Genomic DNA, 17,798 nt, shown 5'->3' with positions numbered 1-17,798 from the left:
GATCCATCTGATTGTCCTTTTGATCTTGCAGCATACATTCAAAATAGTCAAATTGAAGAAGCTTATGTACTCAACCGATTTAGAGAGCGTCGAAGAAAAATACGAGAAGATACTGCACCTCGTAGTAGAAAATATCTCGGTAGAGATCATATAGCGGCAAACCAGAGGCTAATTGGCGACTACTTTGCCAATGAGCCTACATATGACGATGCAATGTTTCATCGTCGGTACCGGATGCAAAAACATCTTTTCCTTCGAATCGTTGATGACCTTTCAAGTAGTGATAACTACTTCACCCAACGCGTTGATGCAGCCAATAAACAAGGTATATCACCCTTAGCAAAATGTACCACAACAATGCGAATGTTAGCATATGGTGTGGCAGCAGATGCGGTCGATGAGTACATCAAAATTGGAGGTACTACAACATTGGAGTGTTTACGTAGATTCTGTAAAGGAATCATACGATTGTATGAGCAACAGTACCTGAGAGGACCAACCCAAGAAGACCTGCAAAGAATACTACATGCTAATGACATGCGGGGGTTCCCAGGCATGATCGGGAGTATTGATTGCATGCACTGGGAGTGGAAAAATTGTCCTAAAGCATGAGAAGGTCAATTTACTAGATGGGATAAGGGAACCACAACATTTATTCTTGAAGCAGTTGCAACTTATGACCTATGGATCTGGCATGCCTTTTTTGGATGTCCTAGAACGTTGAACGACATAAACGTTTTAGATCGGTCACCAGTGTTTGATGACGTGGAACAGGGAAAGGCTCCAGCTGTGAATTTCTTTGTGAATCAACGTCCCTATAATGGCATACTATCTAGCCGATGGTATCTATCCTTCTTATCCAACTTTCGTCAAAACGATTAGACTTCCTCAAAGTGAACCAGATAAGTTATTTGTAAAAGTTCAGGAGGGATGTCGGAAGGACATCGAACGTGCATTTGGAGTTCTTCAAGCTCGTTTTAAAATCATCCGTGAACCAGTTCGCTTGTGGGACATAGATGACTTGAGTATCATTATGAGGTCATGCATCATATTACATAATATGATTGTCGAGGATGAACGAGATTCATATGCTCAACGTTGGACCGATTTTGAGCAATCTGGGGAAGGTGGATCTAGTACACAGCAACCATACTCGACCGAGGTTTTACCCGCTTTTGCAAATCATGTGCGTGCTAGATCCGAGTTGCGTGATTCAAATGTTCATCATTAACTACAAGCAGATCTAGTGAAGCACATCTGGGCAAAGTTTGGAATGTCTCAGGATTGAAGATGATTTGTATCGTACTAATTACGTTATTTGTGTGTTGTGTGCTTAGTTTTTCCTTGTCTTGCATTTTAAGATATTGTGTGCTTAGTTTGTTGTCTTGCATTTTATTTTAAGAAAATAAAATAAATTCTTGTATGCTTAGTTTGTTGTCTTGCATTTTAAGTTAAGAAAAAAAATTAGAGTCTATATTTTAAAAAAAAATTGTTAAGAGTTTATTGTTTTAATTTAATTTAAATCGATAATTGTAATTTTATGTAATTATAAAAACAAAAATATAAAATTAAATAAAAATGTGAAATAAAAAAGTGGTGGGGTAGGGTGAGTGGTGAGTGGTGGGGTAGGGTAGGGTGTTGAGAGTTAAGTAAAACCATTGGAGTGGGTAATTGTTGAAAGTTTGTTGAATTGAAGAGAGAAGATGATGTGGAGTGTTGGGAAGAGAAAAAGTGGGGTAGGAATTAGCCATTGTATATGGTCTTAGCTGCATATACAATTCAATCATCAAGCAGCATGTGCCAGCAGGCAATGGAAGATGCAATTTGCTAGTCCTATTAAAGCTAATTGGATGGTTTTCCTCTTCCAAAAGATGGCAGTGTGGAAATATTCACCAAATTCCAGGTGGCAATGTGGAAATATTGAAACATAAAAATTGGTGGTTGTCAAGGTCAAGCGATGATTTAGTCTCAAGTGATACATATGTACACAATAAGCTAAAGCTAAAGTATATTTTTTTTCAAAAAATACGCACTTATATCATGCAAAGTTGCACAATCCTATTCATGTCATGTATGATCATTAAGGGCTAAGTAGGATGAGAGGTAAAGAATCTAAAGTTCGAACTCTGAAAATGAACTAATTTACTAACATTACTAACAACTAACATTTACCTATAAAAAATTGACCATTAAGGGCGACGAGTGATTAACAACTCATTAAAATAATCCTTAATTGAATGGTCGGGCATTTTTCAACTCAAATCACATATAAATACATCTTTAGGTTGGATTTATCATCTCAATTTCAATTTGGACTCTGAGAACTAAACCAAACCTTCAAAATACTTAGACCTTAAGGAAGTTTTATTTCTTTTAGGGTAACTCTTCCATTCCTATCTAATTTAGAAAGTTATGTTGTCATTTTTTTATCACTAAAGTGTAATTTTTGAAACTCATTAATTATTATCTGTCATGATATTTATTGTATCAACCAATAATTTATTGGTCAATACTCAATATGTCATGAGACAACAACAATAAGGAAGACATTAATTCTTTTCATCTATTTCTTAACCTCTTTTTTTTTAGATCTATTTCTTAATTACCTCTTAATCAATGTCTTTCAATTTATATCAATTAATAGGATAAGATCATAAGAGTCCTTTTTATTTTAATTGCTGGGGACATCCAAAATAGATCCTGGTTCCTGAAGAAGGCGGATTTGGCACGCATTTGGACAGGAAACTGGTCCCTTGACAGCATACAAAGATGCTTTGTTTCAGCACGTACAAGTTAATTAATACTATAAACAATTTAATTTATCGAAACCCTTGAATACCCTCACGAGTCACATTAGTTGATTTGATTCAAGTCCAACCAAATAAGATAGAAAACATAATGGCAAAGTTGGTTCCTAAAAATGTAAACAGCTGACAACAAGTTCGTTCATGAAATAAGAAAATAATTCATTAAATTTTCGATGCTGTAAAATGTCGGTTAAATTAGTTCTTATTATCAACTTGATTGACACTTTGTAACATTAAAATTAAGGCTTAATTGCACTTTTGCTCCCTGATCTTTCACCTTTGTGCGATTTACCTCCCTCATCTTTAAAATGAGCGAATTCCCTCCCTCTTCTATTAATATGTTTGATTTAGGCCTTTCCGTTAGTTAGCCGTCCAATTGCTAACGGTGGTTGCTATTTTCACCCCCCTTTTACTAACCACACCCCCTTATCAGAAATAAAAATAAAAAATAAAATAAATAAATTAAATAAAATTAATAGAAAATAAAAAAAACTATAAATTAAAAAAAACTGAAAAAATATTTTTATAAAAATCAAAGAAAAAATAATAAAATAAATGAAATAAGTTAAATACAATTAATAGAAAATGAAAAAATATTTTTATAAAATCAAAGAAAAAACTGAATTTTTTTTTATAAAAATCAAAGAAAAAAATGTTTTTATAAAGTCAAAGAAAATAACATATTTTTTTTAATTGAAGATAGAAATTTAAAAATAAAATAAAAGAAGAATTTGTTTCTATTTGCACCACCTACACTAAATTAAAAATAATTATTATTTTATTTTATTTTTAAATTTCTATCTTCAATTAAAAAAATATTTTATTTTCTTTGAATTTATAAAAACATTTTTTCTTTGATTTTTATAAAAATATTTTTTTCAGCTTTTTTTTTATTTTATAAAAATGTTTTTTCATTTTCTATTATTTGTATTTAACTTATTTCATTTATTTTATTATTTTTTCTTTGATTTTTATAAAAATATTTTTTTTCAGTTTTTATTTTATTTTCTATTAATTGTATTTAATTTATTTCATTTATTTCATTTATTTTTTTATTTTTTAGCTTAATTGCACTTTTGCCCCCTGATCTTTCACCTTTGTGCAATTTACCTCCTTTTTTTATTTTTATTTTTATTTTTATTTCTGATATGGGGGTGTGGTTAGTAAAAGGGAGGGTGAAAATAGCAACCGCCGTTAGTAATTGGACGGCTAACTAACGGAAGGGCCTAAATCGCACATATTAATAGAAGAGGGAGGGAATTCGCTCATTTTAAAGATGAGGGAGGTAAATCGCACAAAGGTGAAAGATCAGGGAGTAAAAGTGCAATTAAGCCTAAAATTAAATTAATTATAACAAACTTGCTAACAACTCATACTTTTAGATCAATTTAATCATTTACTCAATAGAAAACCTTTTGCAAATAAAGCCCAGCAAGCTTTAGCACTATCGTCTGTGTCACAAATTGGTTGGCTCTCATTAAGGAGTACACGATCACTCAGCTCCTATAGTTTAAATGTTTATGCCTGTTTTAAGGAAACAATGACAACGTTTCCTTGTACTAGTAAATATTTAGTGTTTTCATGCAAAGATTTGATTCGGTCCATGATTTGGTTATTGGATTTTTGTAGTTTACGAATCAGTGCATATTTTAAGTTTCTAGCTAACATATAGGCAGGCAACAGTATAAATATAAGAGCACTATCATATTTTTTACTATTTTCTAAAGGTTGAATTGGGTGCGTGCAGCTGAAAGCCTGAAACAATGTTAGATGAGTCACTCAGGCCGAGGAGAGAAGTTAGTTGTGGCCGGAGGTGTGTTCAATGGATTTGGATTTTCTCTGCAGCCAATTTTTCTCCGGCTTTCCTCGAGCTAAGGGTATGTTTGGTGTACATAAGAAAATTAAGAGAAAGAAAAAAAGTAAGAAAAGGAATAAAAAATGAGATGCTTTTTAGGTTGTTTGGTTTGAGAGAATGTGAAAAGAAAAGTGAAAGAAAATAAAAACATAAATGACATAACTATCCTTGAGTCAAAATGAAATATTATAATAAATTAGTTTTTGTAAAAAAAAAATATAATTTAAGAAATATAGTTACTAATATTTTATTACGCACCATTACCATTTATTGATATTTTTTATTTCTAATATTATTTTAAAATACAAAGCAGATGGTATTCTGGTAAATTAACTACAATAAACCCATCCCCACATTTTCTCTTAACTTTTGAGATGAAAATAATATGTGTGGGTCTCACCTTAAATATTCTTTTCGTTTCATGTTTTCTACTTAACCAACGAGAGAAAATTCTGTGGAAATTGTGTTTTCTACTCTCACTTTTCTCTTCTTCTTGTTTTCACTCCTTCCAAACACACCCTAAATCTAATCAAGTGGTTATATATAAAAATTTAAAGGCGTGGATTAATTATGAGAGACATTGACTAATTGTTTATATTACACATCACCCTTTCTCTCAAGCCGAAGGGACAACAATGACAAGTAGATCAAAGGCTTTTGTCGGAAGCTGAGAACTTGGAACTCGCTGTTGGTTGATGAGCTAGTTGTGCGCTATCAGAATGGTTGTGCAATTAAATTTGAAGGATGCTTATAGCTATTTGTGGGTGATGCGTTTAGTGACGGATCTATAAATTTATTGTTGTAGGGGCAATATACACACATAAATTCATAACATTAAAAATATAACATATTACTAATAGAACTTTAAAATATATCATAGTGTATATCATAGTGTGTGGGCATTTTCTATTGTGTGGAGCATTTTCTAATGTGTGAGGTAACATAACATTAAATATCTTAGTATCATTAGTATGTTTTTGATAAATAATGTGGGGGCAAATGCCTAATGTTCATCCATGTCTGGAAGCGTTAGTAATTAGACCTTATATAGAGCTAGTTACTAGCATTCGTAGTGCCATTTCTCACTATATGCCCATCAAGCAAAAAGCATCTCAAAGGAAGGAGAGGAATTGGGTGGATTCTATTCGAGATTCGAATGGTGTTCTCTATGAGAAGGAGGAGGAGGTGGCTTTGGTACTAACTTATTTTTTTGATGATCTTTTTTCCACAGGTTTTCCAAGGGAGGCGATTTCCACCTGTGAGGTGGTCCAAGGCCGGGTGACTCCAGTTATGGCAGATTTGCTGGGCATGGAATATACTCATGCGGAGGTTTATGAAGCCCTGAAACAAATTAAACCCACTGCTGCTCCGGGTCCAGATGGTCTCCCTGCCCTTTTTTTTTATCAAAGATTATGGCCAATTGTTGGTGAGGAGGTTACTAATGCTATTCTGGGTGCTTTAAACAAAGGTGAAAGTCCTCGGTGATTCAATGAGACCTTTCTTTGTCTTATCCCTAAGGTGAAGAAGCCCTCATTTGCAAAGGAGTTTAGACCCATTTCCCTTTGTAATGTTATTTTCAAGATCATCACAAAGACTATTGCAAACAGAATGAAATTGTGGCTCCCAGAGATTGTTGGGCCGTTTCAGAGTGCTTTTGTGCCTGGACGATTGATCACAGATAATGCCTTGATTGCTTTTGAGACTTTTCATCATATGAGGAAGATGGTGAAAGGAAAGCATGGATATGTTGGTCTTAAATTAGATATGGCGAAGGCGTATGATCATGTTGAATGGAGTTTTCTTAGAACAGTTTTGGTTTCCATGGGTTTTCCTCAGGTGATGATTGATCTGATCATGCGTTGTGTGACTACTGCTAGCTTTTCTGTGCTTCTTAATGGATCTCCATGTCATTCTTTTAGCTCTTCAAGGGGGTTGAGACAAGGTGATCCACTGTCTCCTTACTTGTTCATTTTATGTGTTGAGGTATTGTCAGGGCTTTACTTACGTGCCCAAGCGAATGGCAGTTTACATGGTTTCCGTGTTGCTGTTAGAGCTCCTGAAATATCTCATCTTTTCTTTGCGGATGATAGTTTAGTGTTCTTCCGTGCTAATAACCAGAAGGCGAATGTGGTTAATGCTATTCTTGGTGAATATCAATAGGTGTCTGGCCAACTTATTAATTTGGATAAGTCTGAACTTTCTTTTAGCTGAAACGTGGAAGAAAATTGTAAAGATGCCCTGCAGGGTTGTTTACAGGTTAAGGCTGTTGAAAGTCTCTCCAAATATCTTGGTCTCCATACATTTGTTGGTTGATCTAAGAAGCAAGTCTTTGATTTCGTGTAAGACAGAGTTTGGAAGAAACTTAAGGGTTGGAAGGAGGGCTATTTGTCTGCTGCTGGAAGAGAAATTTTGATCAAGTCTGTGGCTCAGGCAATTCCAACTTACATCATGGGTTGTTTCTCTCTTCCGCTGGGTTTGTGTACACATATAGAGAATATGATTGCTCGATTTTGGTGGGGAAGCAAGAATGGGGAGAGGCGTATTCATTGGATTCGGTGGGACTCTTTGTGCCAACCAAATAAGGAGGGAGGTATGGGCTTTCGATCCTTCAAAGCATTTAATGATGCTTTACTTGCTAAACAGGCTTGGAGGTTATGTCATTTCCCCAACTCTCTTATGTCTAGAGTGTTAAAAGCAAGATACTACCCGAGGCAACATTTTTTATAGGCGTCTCTTGGTCATAGCCCTAGTTTCACATGGCGGAGCATTCACCAGGCTCGTTGGGTGGTTAAGAAAGGTTCGTTCTGGCGCGTGGGTCATGGTAGTGAGGTATTTGGGATGATAATTGGCTTCCTCTTCAGCATGGGCACAAGGTATGGTCTCGTAGGCCGCACAGGTGTGAGTTTACGCATGTGTTTGAACTGCTTGATCGGGATAGGAATGAGTGGGATAGGGAACGTGTGCTACACTGTTTTCTCCCTTTTGAAGCGAGTCAAGTGCTCCAAATACCTGTGCTGAACGTACAAGCGGAGGACAAGTTGATATGGGCTGATGCTTCTAATGGCCAATTCTCGGTTAAGTATGCCTACCATTGTATCCGAGCCTGGGGGAGACATGAAGCTGAGGGAGCTTCTGCAGCTACTGTGGACAGCGGTTGAAAGAAATTATGGAACTTACAGGTTCTGCCAAGACAAGGTCATTTTATGTGGAGAGTTCTTCGCAATATTGTCCCAACTCGGAAACGTTTGTGGAACAAAGGGGTTAATTGCTCTCCGTTTTGTCCTCGTTGTGTTGGGGTGGAAGAAACCTTGGACCATCTGCTTCGAGATTGTCCCTGGGCCAAGCAGGCGTGGTTTAGTTCCATTATGGGAATTGTTTGGGAGGATAATCCAGTGGGATCTTTTGTGAACTGGTTTCTGGAGCTCATTGAGACTACACCCCGTGAGGTGGTGGAAGGTGTGTGTGCGGTGGCGTATGCTATTTGGAGGGCTCGAAACAGGCTATGCTTTGATAATAAAGATAGTGTGGTGACTGATGTAGCGTTGTTTGCAATCCAGGAGCTTCATGAGTACAAATGCAAACAACAGCAGCTGGGTGGGCACGCTCAAGCCTCTGCTTCACCGCCTTCCTCTCGCATCTGGTGCCCACCGCCGTCGGGGTATTATAAGTTAAATGTTGATGCGGCGGGAGCTGACAACGATTGGGGCCTGGCAGCTGTGATCAGGGATGATAGAGGGATGGTCGTGGCCGCATGTTGCAAGCAGGATAAGCGCGCGTGGTCACCGGAGATGGCAGAAACGGCTGGCCTTGTATTGGGTGTGAAGCTGGCTCGGGATTTGGGTCTTTGGAGCCTTTGTGCTGAAGCTGATTGTCAGACTGTGATTCTGAAGGTGCAAACAAGGGGAGCATGTGGAGCTTACATTGATCTTCTAATTCAAGAGTTGTTATGCATGGTGCCTTTATTTTCTTGTATTTCATTTTCTCATGTTTTTAGGGAGGCTAATAGTGCTGCTCATTGGCTAGCAAAGCGTGCGCTAGTTTCTCAAGATGAGATTTGGTTAGGTTGTACTCCCCCTTGTATCCGCTCGTTTATTGCTTCGAATGTATTGCCGAGGTCAAGTTAATATATGTTAAATTTCCAGTCAAAAAAAAAAGTTCCAACATATTCTTAGGAAAGACAATTTGGTGGTTGATTGTTTAACTAAACATGCTCATGTGTTAACTTTTAGTATTCATGTTTTATTTCACATATCTTATGGAGTGTTATAATTTGTTCATCTAGGATATCTTTAAGGTAGTAACCTCTAAGAATTCTCTGATCCAGTTTCTTTTTCAGGTTTTACCCTTCCAACTTATAAAAAATACTAACATTAAGTCTATATTTTTATAAATCTTATTAGATTATATAAATTAACTCACATTTGGGTTCCTTATGGTACACAAGAAAAAAGTTGTGCAAATATACATAACCCCTTTTGACATTCTATTCTAAGTAAAGCAGGTTAAGTTTTTTTTTTTTATACATCGGAAAGATAAATTGCACTCGCTAGGAATCGATCTCTAGACTCCCCCTACGCACTGTTCTCCTCCTCCCTCCCCACTGCTCCCTCAGTTCAACCCCAGTCACCTACAATCCTCCTTCTCCTTCCTCTCCACCGCTCCCCTTGTTCAACTTGAAGCCACCATCGCTAACCCTTTTCGCAATAAACCCCATATGCAACGCAACTCCATCTCAAAGTCATCACACTTCCAACAGAAGTCACACGACACGAATCTCATTACACACTCGAGAAATTCTAACAACACACTTTTCAATATATTTAATGTGATTGAGTTATTATATTTTAAAAAGAGTGAACACATTTTTAATAAGTAAAAAAAAATATGTTAAACTATTTCAAAAAGATAAAAATGATGATGCACGGACAATAGAAAATGTATTCAAAACACAATTCGCCTTTCCCCCATTCATTCAGTCTCATAATTATAATTCTAGGGTCTAATGGCGGGCCCGTCACCGCCACCGTCACAGTCGCCATCACCGGCGGCAACCACCATAACCGATCTGAACGACGACACCTTTGCTCACTGCGCCTCCTTCCTCAACCCCCGCGACGTGTGCAGTCTGGCGATGACCTCCACTGCCCTCAACCGCCTCGCCTATTCCGATTCCATTTGGCAACGCTTCTTCACGTAGCAATCCTCTTCAATTCCATTCATCAATTCGGATTCTCTCTTTTCACTTTCCCCATTTTCATTGAACTGAAATTCTTGTTGCAGGGAGCGCTGGCAGCATGAAATACCTCGCGCCTCTCCTTCGCATTGGAGTGGAAATGGAGCCAGGGAACTGTACCTGGCTAGGCACACCGAGTTGCAACAGTTCAAGTTCTTTGACCCTTTCATTCTCGACATTCACTTGCAACCAAAACCTTTCACACAGTTGCTCCTCCATGAAAACTATGCTTACTCCGTGCAGGTGGGTGAGTGTTTTGACTGTTTTCTTTTTTCGGGTTAACCGTGGTCAAATTAGTCGCTGATTTTGATTGTAGTTACTCGGCGGAAAAATAATGTTTAGTAGCGGTCATTTTTATAATTATTGGCTGTTCTTACTGTCATTAAATGCCATTTTTCCGCCAAAGGACTAAAATCAAACTCGTTTATAAAATTAGGGACTAATTTGACTGTTTACTTTTTTTCCCGGTACATGTATTGGACATGGTAAAACCTGATGTAGAATGTGCTAGCAAAGCTGTAGAAAGAGTTGAGCCAGTTAGTTAGCCTAACTATAGTTGGAGTTGTTAGTTAGTTAGTTAGAAACATACAATGTGAGTTTGTTAGAGCATCTCCAATGGGGGTTCTTTAGTTTAGGTTCTTAAGCTAAGAACAAGTCGCTATATTTCCCCCCTATAGGAGAATGCTGAGCTGTAGTTCTTAGTTCTTAAAAATAAGGTTCAATTGCCTCTGCAAGTAACTTTGCTTTTTGAGTTTGTAGATTAAAAAATTATATTTTATCTCTCATTCAGCAACGACTTATATAAATATATAAGGTATTGTGAGACCCAACCAAAAGTAAAATAAGAACCCGTGGTTGCCGTGAAATTTGCATCGGCTGCTTATATCTTATGTGACACTTTGGACCCACAGAAATAGAGCTGAGAACCCAAAATAAGAACTCATGGATGGAATGGAAATGCTCAGAGACAGTTACTTACTAGCTGTGTGAAATGAATACTATAAATCGTCTAGCTTATGTATATCAAGCACAATTCAGAAAATCAATACACAATGTTTTCTCTATCAAATTGTTACTTTCTACTCTGTTTTTCTTGTGTTTGCTAAGAACATGCTGGTTTATGATGCTGCCAGTTACATTGCCTTGCTTTGAGAAAAAATAAAATTATTTTTATTCTCAACCATAAAATTGTTATTTTATTTGAAGGCGATGTTTTCTAATTGTAAAAGAATAGCAAATAGTCCAACAGCATTTTGTTCCTCGACGTGTATTATTCAGGAATTTATCCTTCATGTTTGGTCTGAGTCTCTGAGAGATTTTTTATTTTATTTTTGCTTTTAATTATGAAAATAGTACTGTAGTTTTATTTTGTTGTTGCGTAAAGGTTTAAAATTAGGAAATAAATGGGGTGAATTTTTCTGTCCTGATACCTTCTTCTTCACACTTTCGTTCTGCTGATTGTTGTGGTGACCAGGGCTCAGTTGTAGAAATGATAAATTTGGATGCCTATCAAAAGAGATCGAGAGACGCTATTCAGACATTAAGTGATCATAAAGCAAGAATCACCTGTATGAGGTAAACATTGTTGAATTTTATTTTTTTTGTTGGTAAATTAATCAGCTGTATTTGATTCATAGAATGATCTGAACAGGCATAAGAAATTCTCCGTATCTCCACTTTCTGAATTTAATAAATGATGTTACACGAGAGCTGTAACCAAACTTGTTTACTTTTCATTTGTATAACTATTTCTGGAAATGCTAATAGAAAAAAGAATCTATTACTAACTGGAAATCAAAGCATTGAAATTTAACAATACACATTAAACTTTCTGCTGATGCTTTTCTATTATATTATAATCATATTTATTGTTTTGATTGAAAAGGGTCCTTCAAAGTTCTAGGTTGCTGAAGTACAGCGTATATGTAATATGATATTCCACGCTTTTTGCAACAAAGTAAATTGCTAACACGTAGTCATACTGTCATAGGTATGCATAAACTAAAAAATTAATGATTCTTTCAATACCCAAAAGGAATCATACTTTCTGGCTCAATAATTAGAAATTAGAAATTACTTTATTTTGTTAGCTTAGGGCGAAAGGTTAATAGTATGAAGCGTGGCTCGCGGGCTTCTTGTTGGCTGGTAGCCTGGTGCCACTACTAACACTCCAGGAATTATTGTCTGTCTTGCGTTTTATGAGTTGTTATTGCATATCTTTTTTGCCTAAAAACTGATATTTCATGGAATCCTAAGTAAACTGGCTTAATCTTAACTGAAATAATCAAACTACAGGTTGTTTTCCCACAATGAAATGTCTTCGTGTCGAGGTGAAACACAAGGGGAGCAAAATGTTTTGGTCACTTCAAGCTGTGATCACTCCATTCGTCTGTGGAGGAAGGTAATGCTTAGTTTAAACAACATTTGAGGGGCCAATGTGTATGTACACATTCTTAATTCTGTTTTACACCATTATGTTTGGGATGCATCTTAGTAGGAAAGGTAGAATGTAGAGGGGTGAGTGAAAATAGAGAGTGATGGAGAAACATCGTGATGTTCAATCTTAATGCTTGATAGAGAAGGTCGATAATGGAATGTATAAGTAACATGTTTACCCCTATTTCTTTACACTTTTGTAGGATTAAAAGTAAATAAAAGAAATATTTTAAGTTGTTTATGTTACCATTTGATTTTTCTATTGCTGGTGTTGTATGTAGAGTAAGTTCAGTATTCTACTAGAAAACAAAACCAAGAAGAACAAAAAGAATTTTTAAGATTGGCTTATTTGTTCACTTGTGCTTGCTCCTTGAAAGCACTATTTACGTTTGGCAATTTTTCTCTCGGAGTGTACAGTCTGCACACCTCTGACAATATTGGAACAATATATTGTTTATGTAATACCTCTTTTTTATTCTGGTAAGAGTCCGAGACTTTGCGGAATTAGAAGAGGATGTATCACTGGATACAAGTCCAAGCAAACCAACCATTTGGAAGGTTTACTCCACAAGGAATAAGGGAATCGCCATGTAAGACAGTTAATTGTAAGTTAGTGTGTAGTGTAGGGAAAAATCTACAATACTCTTCTAGTATGTACTCCTCCATTAGAACAATGACACGTGTTCCATGAATGGTTATTTTTACCATTTTTTTCAATTTTTTAAAAATAAAAGTATTTGGTACCACTGGAGTATTGAAGATTCGCTTGTAATGTAGGGTAGTTATTTGTTAGTTATTTATTGTGTACTTGTTTTGGGCAGTTATTGTAGTAGGAGACTTAAAAAACTGTTGTGTAGAGCAGTTATTGGCAGAAAAGGAAGTTAGTTATCTCTATTTAAATATATGTAGTAATTTAGGGAAGTAAGGGGGATATGTGAGAAGTGTATTTGAATCCTTAGAGCATAGAAAATACTCTTTGTAGGAGCCTTGGCTCTGGATCTGGATCAAACCGTGTATGAGATAGAATTTCTTTCTCAATTCAGAATTAGTGCTCAAACATATTCTTAGTGTCTTCATCCGTCTTGTTGTAGGGTTCTTGCCTGCGATGCTTGAGAGGTCACAACGGTCCAGTGTTGTCACTGTCAAATAAATTATTGGGAGAGGGTAGCAGCAAAGTATTGGCTAGTGGAGGGGAAGATAGTACTGTTCGACTGTGGTCCCTTGGTTCAAGTGGCAAACGAGGACAGCATGCTCTAAAGGCTACATTCTATGGGCATGAAAAAGGCGTAAATTTTTTGTCAGTTGCCGGGTATGAGTTGGCCTGTTAAAGTATTCACTGACACTGCTAATCTGTTACTTTACTTTCCTTCCACCAATGCTATATGTGAATAATGTAGATGATATCTTGGTAAATTAATTGTGTTATTCTTTTTTTTTTGATTTTAACCTGGCAGGGTAAGTCTTGAGTGGGTAGGCTGTAGGCATGCTATGTGCCTATGCATTTCAAACTTATAACTTTTATTCTAATTCTTATAGGGAAGGGAGGGCCATCTTATAAAAATTCTTTTGTATTTACTCTATTGATTTGTTGTATTTTGTCTCATGGATATACTGTAATTTAGGGATGCAGTATTATTGAATGCTAAGGTTTCTTATAAGTTATAATTTTCACTTAACCTGCCTAGCAGATTAGCTGGTGTTAGAGATGCTACATAGTACAGATTAAACTTTCCTTTTTTTGCTAAAACCAGCTTTAGAATTTTCTTTTTTGACAAACATGAACATATTTGTCAACAGCCAGCACAAAACTTTGTCAATATTTGACATGGATTAACAATTTGCATCCCACTTAAGAGGGAAAGACTTTACTGTTGTAAATAGCAATACATTTCTATGTCGTAGGATCTTAAATTTGTTGAAGTCCAAGAGTTAACTAAAGAACTTGACAAACATGCTCTCATATTGATTTTTAGGTGGTATTTTATTTTGACTGATTTGGGCTGGTCATGATTTTTTTGCCTAGAGATGTATTGACTTGGACTTGTTTTATACAGTTGATTTAAATTCATGTTTTAAAATATATCTTGAATTCATGGGTTGAATACTATGATTCATAATTTCATATACTCACTTATCAGTATTAGGGAGAAAGTAGAAAGTAATTTGGTTTCCCAAATGTGGTTTTAGTGGTGTATGTATTCATATGATTTGTCAACTTATACTGCTTTGCTTAAGAGGGGGAAATTATACATTTTTGAGATGTCACTTGTTTAGTATGCTTAATGCATTACTACAATTATTCATCAATGGGTGAAGTGAGTGGTATCCATATTAATCATTTTCGCCATGTGCCAATATATTGGTAAATCCTTGCTTTCCTCAATTTTCAGGCACAAAACATCACTTTTGGTGAGCATGTCAAGAGATTCTAAGGTTCTTGTTTTCCTGTCTTTTATGTTGTCATGTCCATTTACTTGTCTATCTACTTAATTTTGAATTTTCATTTACACTGTCAATTCTTCCTTTCCTGTCCTAACATGCTTTGATTGTTTCAATAGGACTATAGGTACTAATCAATAAGTTGTTTGTGTGTGTTGTAAAATCTAAAAGAGGAATAAAGTTATCTGTGAAGTTCAGTTTATAAAAAATAGTTTTCCTAGCGGAAGCTAACAGAGATCTAGAGTGTTTTTTCCTTACTAAATGAATATTTATGTCTTTCTAGTATTCAATCATTATTTATATACTATTTGATTAATCTGACGTATAATTTGTAGCTTCAAATTGATTGCCATGGCAAGTTCATACATTTTAGATATTTCTTCCACTTCAATGCTCCAGTACTTTTTACTTTTTTAGATATTTCTTCCAGTTAAGCCCTATGCTTGAAACCTTATTATATTCTGCCATGACCATTTGAGAAAAAATATAAATTTTAGTTTAAATTCTGTCCACATTCAGTGTGAATTTTTTACAGTTTACACTTGCAGCTAATGAATAAGTGTCCCATCATTATAGTAGCTAAGCTTAGGTTATGATTTGCTGATGCTGTAAAAAAAATTCACTGTCAATGAATTGAAATTAAATCCTAATAATTTTCTCAAATTTTGAGCTCTTCTTTTACAATTAATTTGGTTCTTCTAATAGGTAAAGGTTTGGGATACAGCTTCATCATCCTCTGCTCGTTCATCCCCTTGTGTGGGAATGACTTCTTTTCGTGGTGCTCCTGTAAACATGAAATGCCATGAATCACTGTTGTATGTGGCAGCTGGTTCCTCTGTCACTGCTGTTGATTTAAGGACAATGCAGAAAGTCATCACCGTAGCTGTGGATCAATCAAAGCTGTATTCATTTGACGCTTTCCCTTCAAAATCTTTAATATGCACTGGAGGTTATGGCAGGTATGACTGAGAGAAGAAACTTAGCTATTGTGGTGTCTAATCATCTAAATTAGTGAATTGCTCTTGTCCATTCGTTGTTTTTACTTTTTACTTAGAAAATGGCTAAATCTTAGTGAATTATCATGTAATATTGAGTTGATATATTTTATGGATGAGCACTGACCAAAAACTCAAATGCTTCAGAGCAATGCTCTGGGATATTAGGAGAAATCAAGAATCAGCAAAACCAGATCCGATAACAGAGTTGGATGGGCATGACGGGCCAGTAACTATGTTACACATGGATTCATACAAAATCGTTACTGGGAGCGCTGAAATGGTGCGTGTATGGGGAGTTGACACTGGTGTACAGACAATGTCCTTGCTTTCCTGTTTAACGCAAGATTATATGGGCAGATCTAATTTTGATGCCATGGCTATAGATGGCTGTAGAGCTATCACTGCTTGCTATTGTGAAGATCGGGGTCTTTTGCGCTTTTGGGACTTCAACGACGCTACAAAACCTTTCACGAAAATAGAAGATTGCCCTTCTTCAAGATTTTGGGATTCTCTGTCTGATGGTAGCAGCAGCGATGACGATGACGATGACGATGATTCTGAAGATGAAGATGACGATGACAATGAGGATGATGATGATGAGTGGTGATCTTGGTGGCTCTCAAAGTTGTTTAGATCAACTTATTTTGTGTTTGCTTCCCAGAGCGTTGGTTTTCTTTGAAATGCTTATACCTTCAGTAGAAAGACCCACCTAAGCACGACTCAAGTAAATTCAAATAGTAAAATATGATTTGTTTATTTTTGCATGAATTATGAACTATGTACAAGGGGGATGTATGAAGTAAAAGGACTACTCTGATAAGAATGATAGGAAAAAACATTTAAAGTACAACCGTACATAGATGTTAAGATTTAAATGATTTTAATGACTAAAAGTCATTATTTTAAGGATTCATTCACACTTTATTTTATTTTTAATTTCATTTCTTCTACTCATCTTCTCTACTCTTTTTTATTTTCTGTTTCTATCACATTATCTTTCATACATCTTATTTTTCTCCACTCTCTTCGTGTGTATCATGTATATTTCGAATGTTAACAAAACACTATTTTGTAAGTCTATTATGCACGTAGTTCATAATTGCATCGCAACTTTAATTGTGTTGCATCATTCAGTCATTCTCTTCCTTCTTTTGTGAATTTACTTGTGTTTATGTTATGTAGAATTTGACTTGATTATATTTAAAGTTGTTTGTCCATTTACTTGTGAACCCTATGTGGCAACACCAACACCTTCCCTTATACACATGTCATTTTCTCATTTTTTCTGTTTTTTAATTTAAAAATATTTCGTCCTCTCTCCCCGTCAAACTCCAGGTTCTCTGCTCTCCTAAGCTGATTCTTCAAATTCCACACCCTCCTCTTTCTCCCACTATCTGCTTTCATAATTATTTTTCTCATTCCAATTAATCTCTTCCATCCATGCCCAAACAAAATTCTTCAACCCTCCCCCCACCACTTCCCTTCTGCAGGGTTCGCGTCCCAATGAAAGCCCTGCAAAGATTCCATTAACATTTGAAACAGTGTTGATGAATGATGAGTCTCTCAGGTGAGTAGAGAAGTTAGTTGTGGAGGTGTGCCCAGGACTCAGGAGTGTGCTTGGTGAAAACAATGACAAGTGGATCAAATGCTTTTGTCATAAGCTGGGAACTTCAAACTCTTTGTTTGTTGATGATCTAGTTGCGGGCTATCAGAATGGTCGTGGAGTTAATTTTGAAGGATTTTGGTACTTGGGAGATCTCTGAGCTAGAGTTACTCTCTTGTAGCTATTGACGGGTGATGCGTTTAATAATTAGACTTTATATAAAGTTGGTTACTAACATTTGTAGTTTCCCCCATGTGTGGGATCAAGTTCCTACATATTTTTAAGAAATACAATTTGGTGGCAGATTGTTTAGCTAAACATAGTTTAGTTTTTAGTATTAATATGTTATTTCACATTTTATGGAGCGTCGTAGTTCGTTCATCTAAAATATCTTTGAGATAGTGATTTCTAAGTGAGGCTTTACGCA

General features: G+C 35.9%; 2 protein-coding genes and 1 pseudogene across 3 annotated transcripts; all 3 read left to right on the top strand.

Annotated features, from left to right (window-relative positions):
* Positions 1–21: 21 nt before the first annotated feature.
* LOC130735645 (uncharacterized) lies at positions 22–1,288 on the top strand (annotated as a pseudogene).
* Positions 1,289–7,865: 6,577 nt separating this feature from the next.
* LOC130736993 (uncharacterized) lies at positions 7,866–8,786 on the top strand. The gene has a single exon (XM_057588765.1). It carries the CDS (start codon positions 7,866–7,868, stop codon positions 8,784–8,786), a length of 921 nt encoding a protein of 306 aa, XP_057444748.1.
* An 825-nt stretch (positions 8,787–9,611) lies between these two features.
* On the top strand, positions 9,612–16,681 carry LOC130739346 (uncharacterized). 2 transcript variants are annotated; one of them, XM_057591621.1, is made up of 8 exons: positions 9,612–9,855; positions 9,943–10,138; positions 11,370–11,470; positions 12,191–12,296; positions 13,423–13,640; positions 14,722–14,764; positions 15,476–15,729; positions 15,913–16,681. In XM_057591621.1, the coding sequence occupies exons 1-8, from the start codon at positions 9,665–9,667 to the stop codon at positions 16,373–16,375; spliced, it is 1,572 nt and encodes a 523-aa protein (XP_057447604.1). In that variant the 5' UTR covers positions 9,612–9,664; the 3' UTR covers positions 16,376–16,681. The 2 variants fall into 2 exon arrangements, with proteins under 2 accessions (XP_057447604.1, XP_057447605.1); XM_057591622.1 differs by lacking the exon at positions 9,612–9,855 and having other exon boundaries at positions 9,995–10,142.
* Positions 16,682–17,798: the final 1,117 nt, after the last annotated feature.

Source organism: Lotus japonicus, chromosome 2 (genome assembly GCF_012489685.1).
Source record: "Lotus japonicus ecotype B-129 chromosome 2, LjGifu_v1.2".
Lineage (NCBI taxonomy): Eukaryota > Viridiplantae > Streptophyta > Magnoliopsida > Fabales > Fabaceae > Lotus > Lotus japonicus.
Note: the sequence above shows the minus strand (reverse complement) of the source record. Positions and strands in the feature narration are given on the sequence as shown.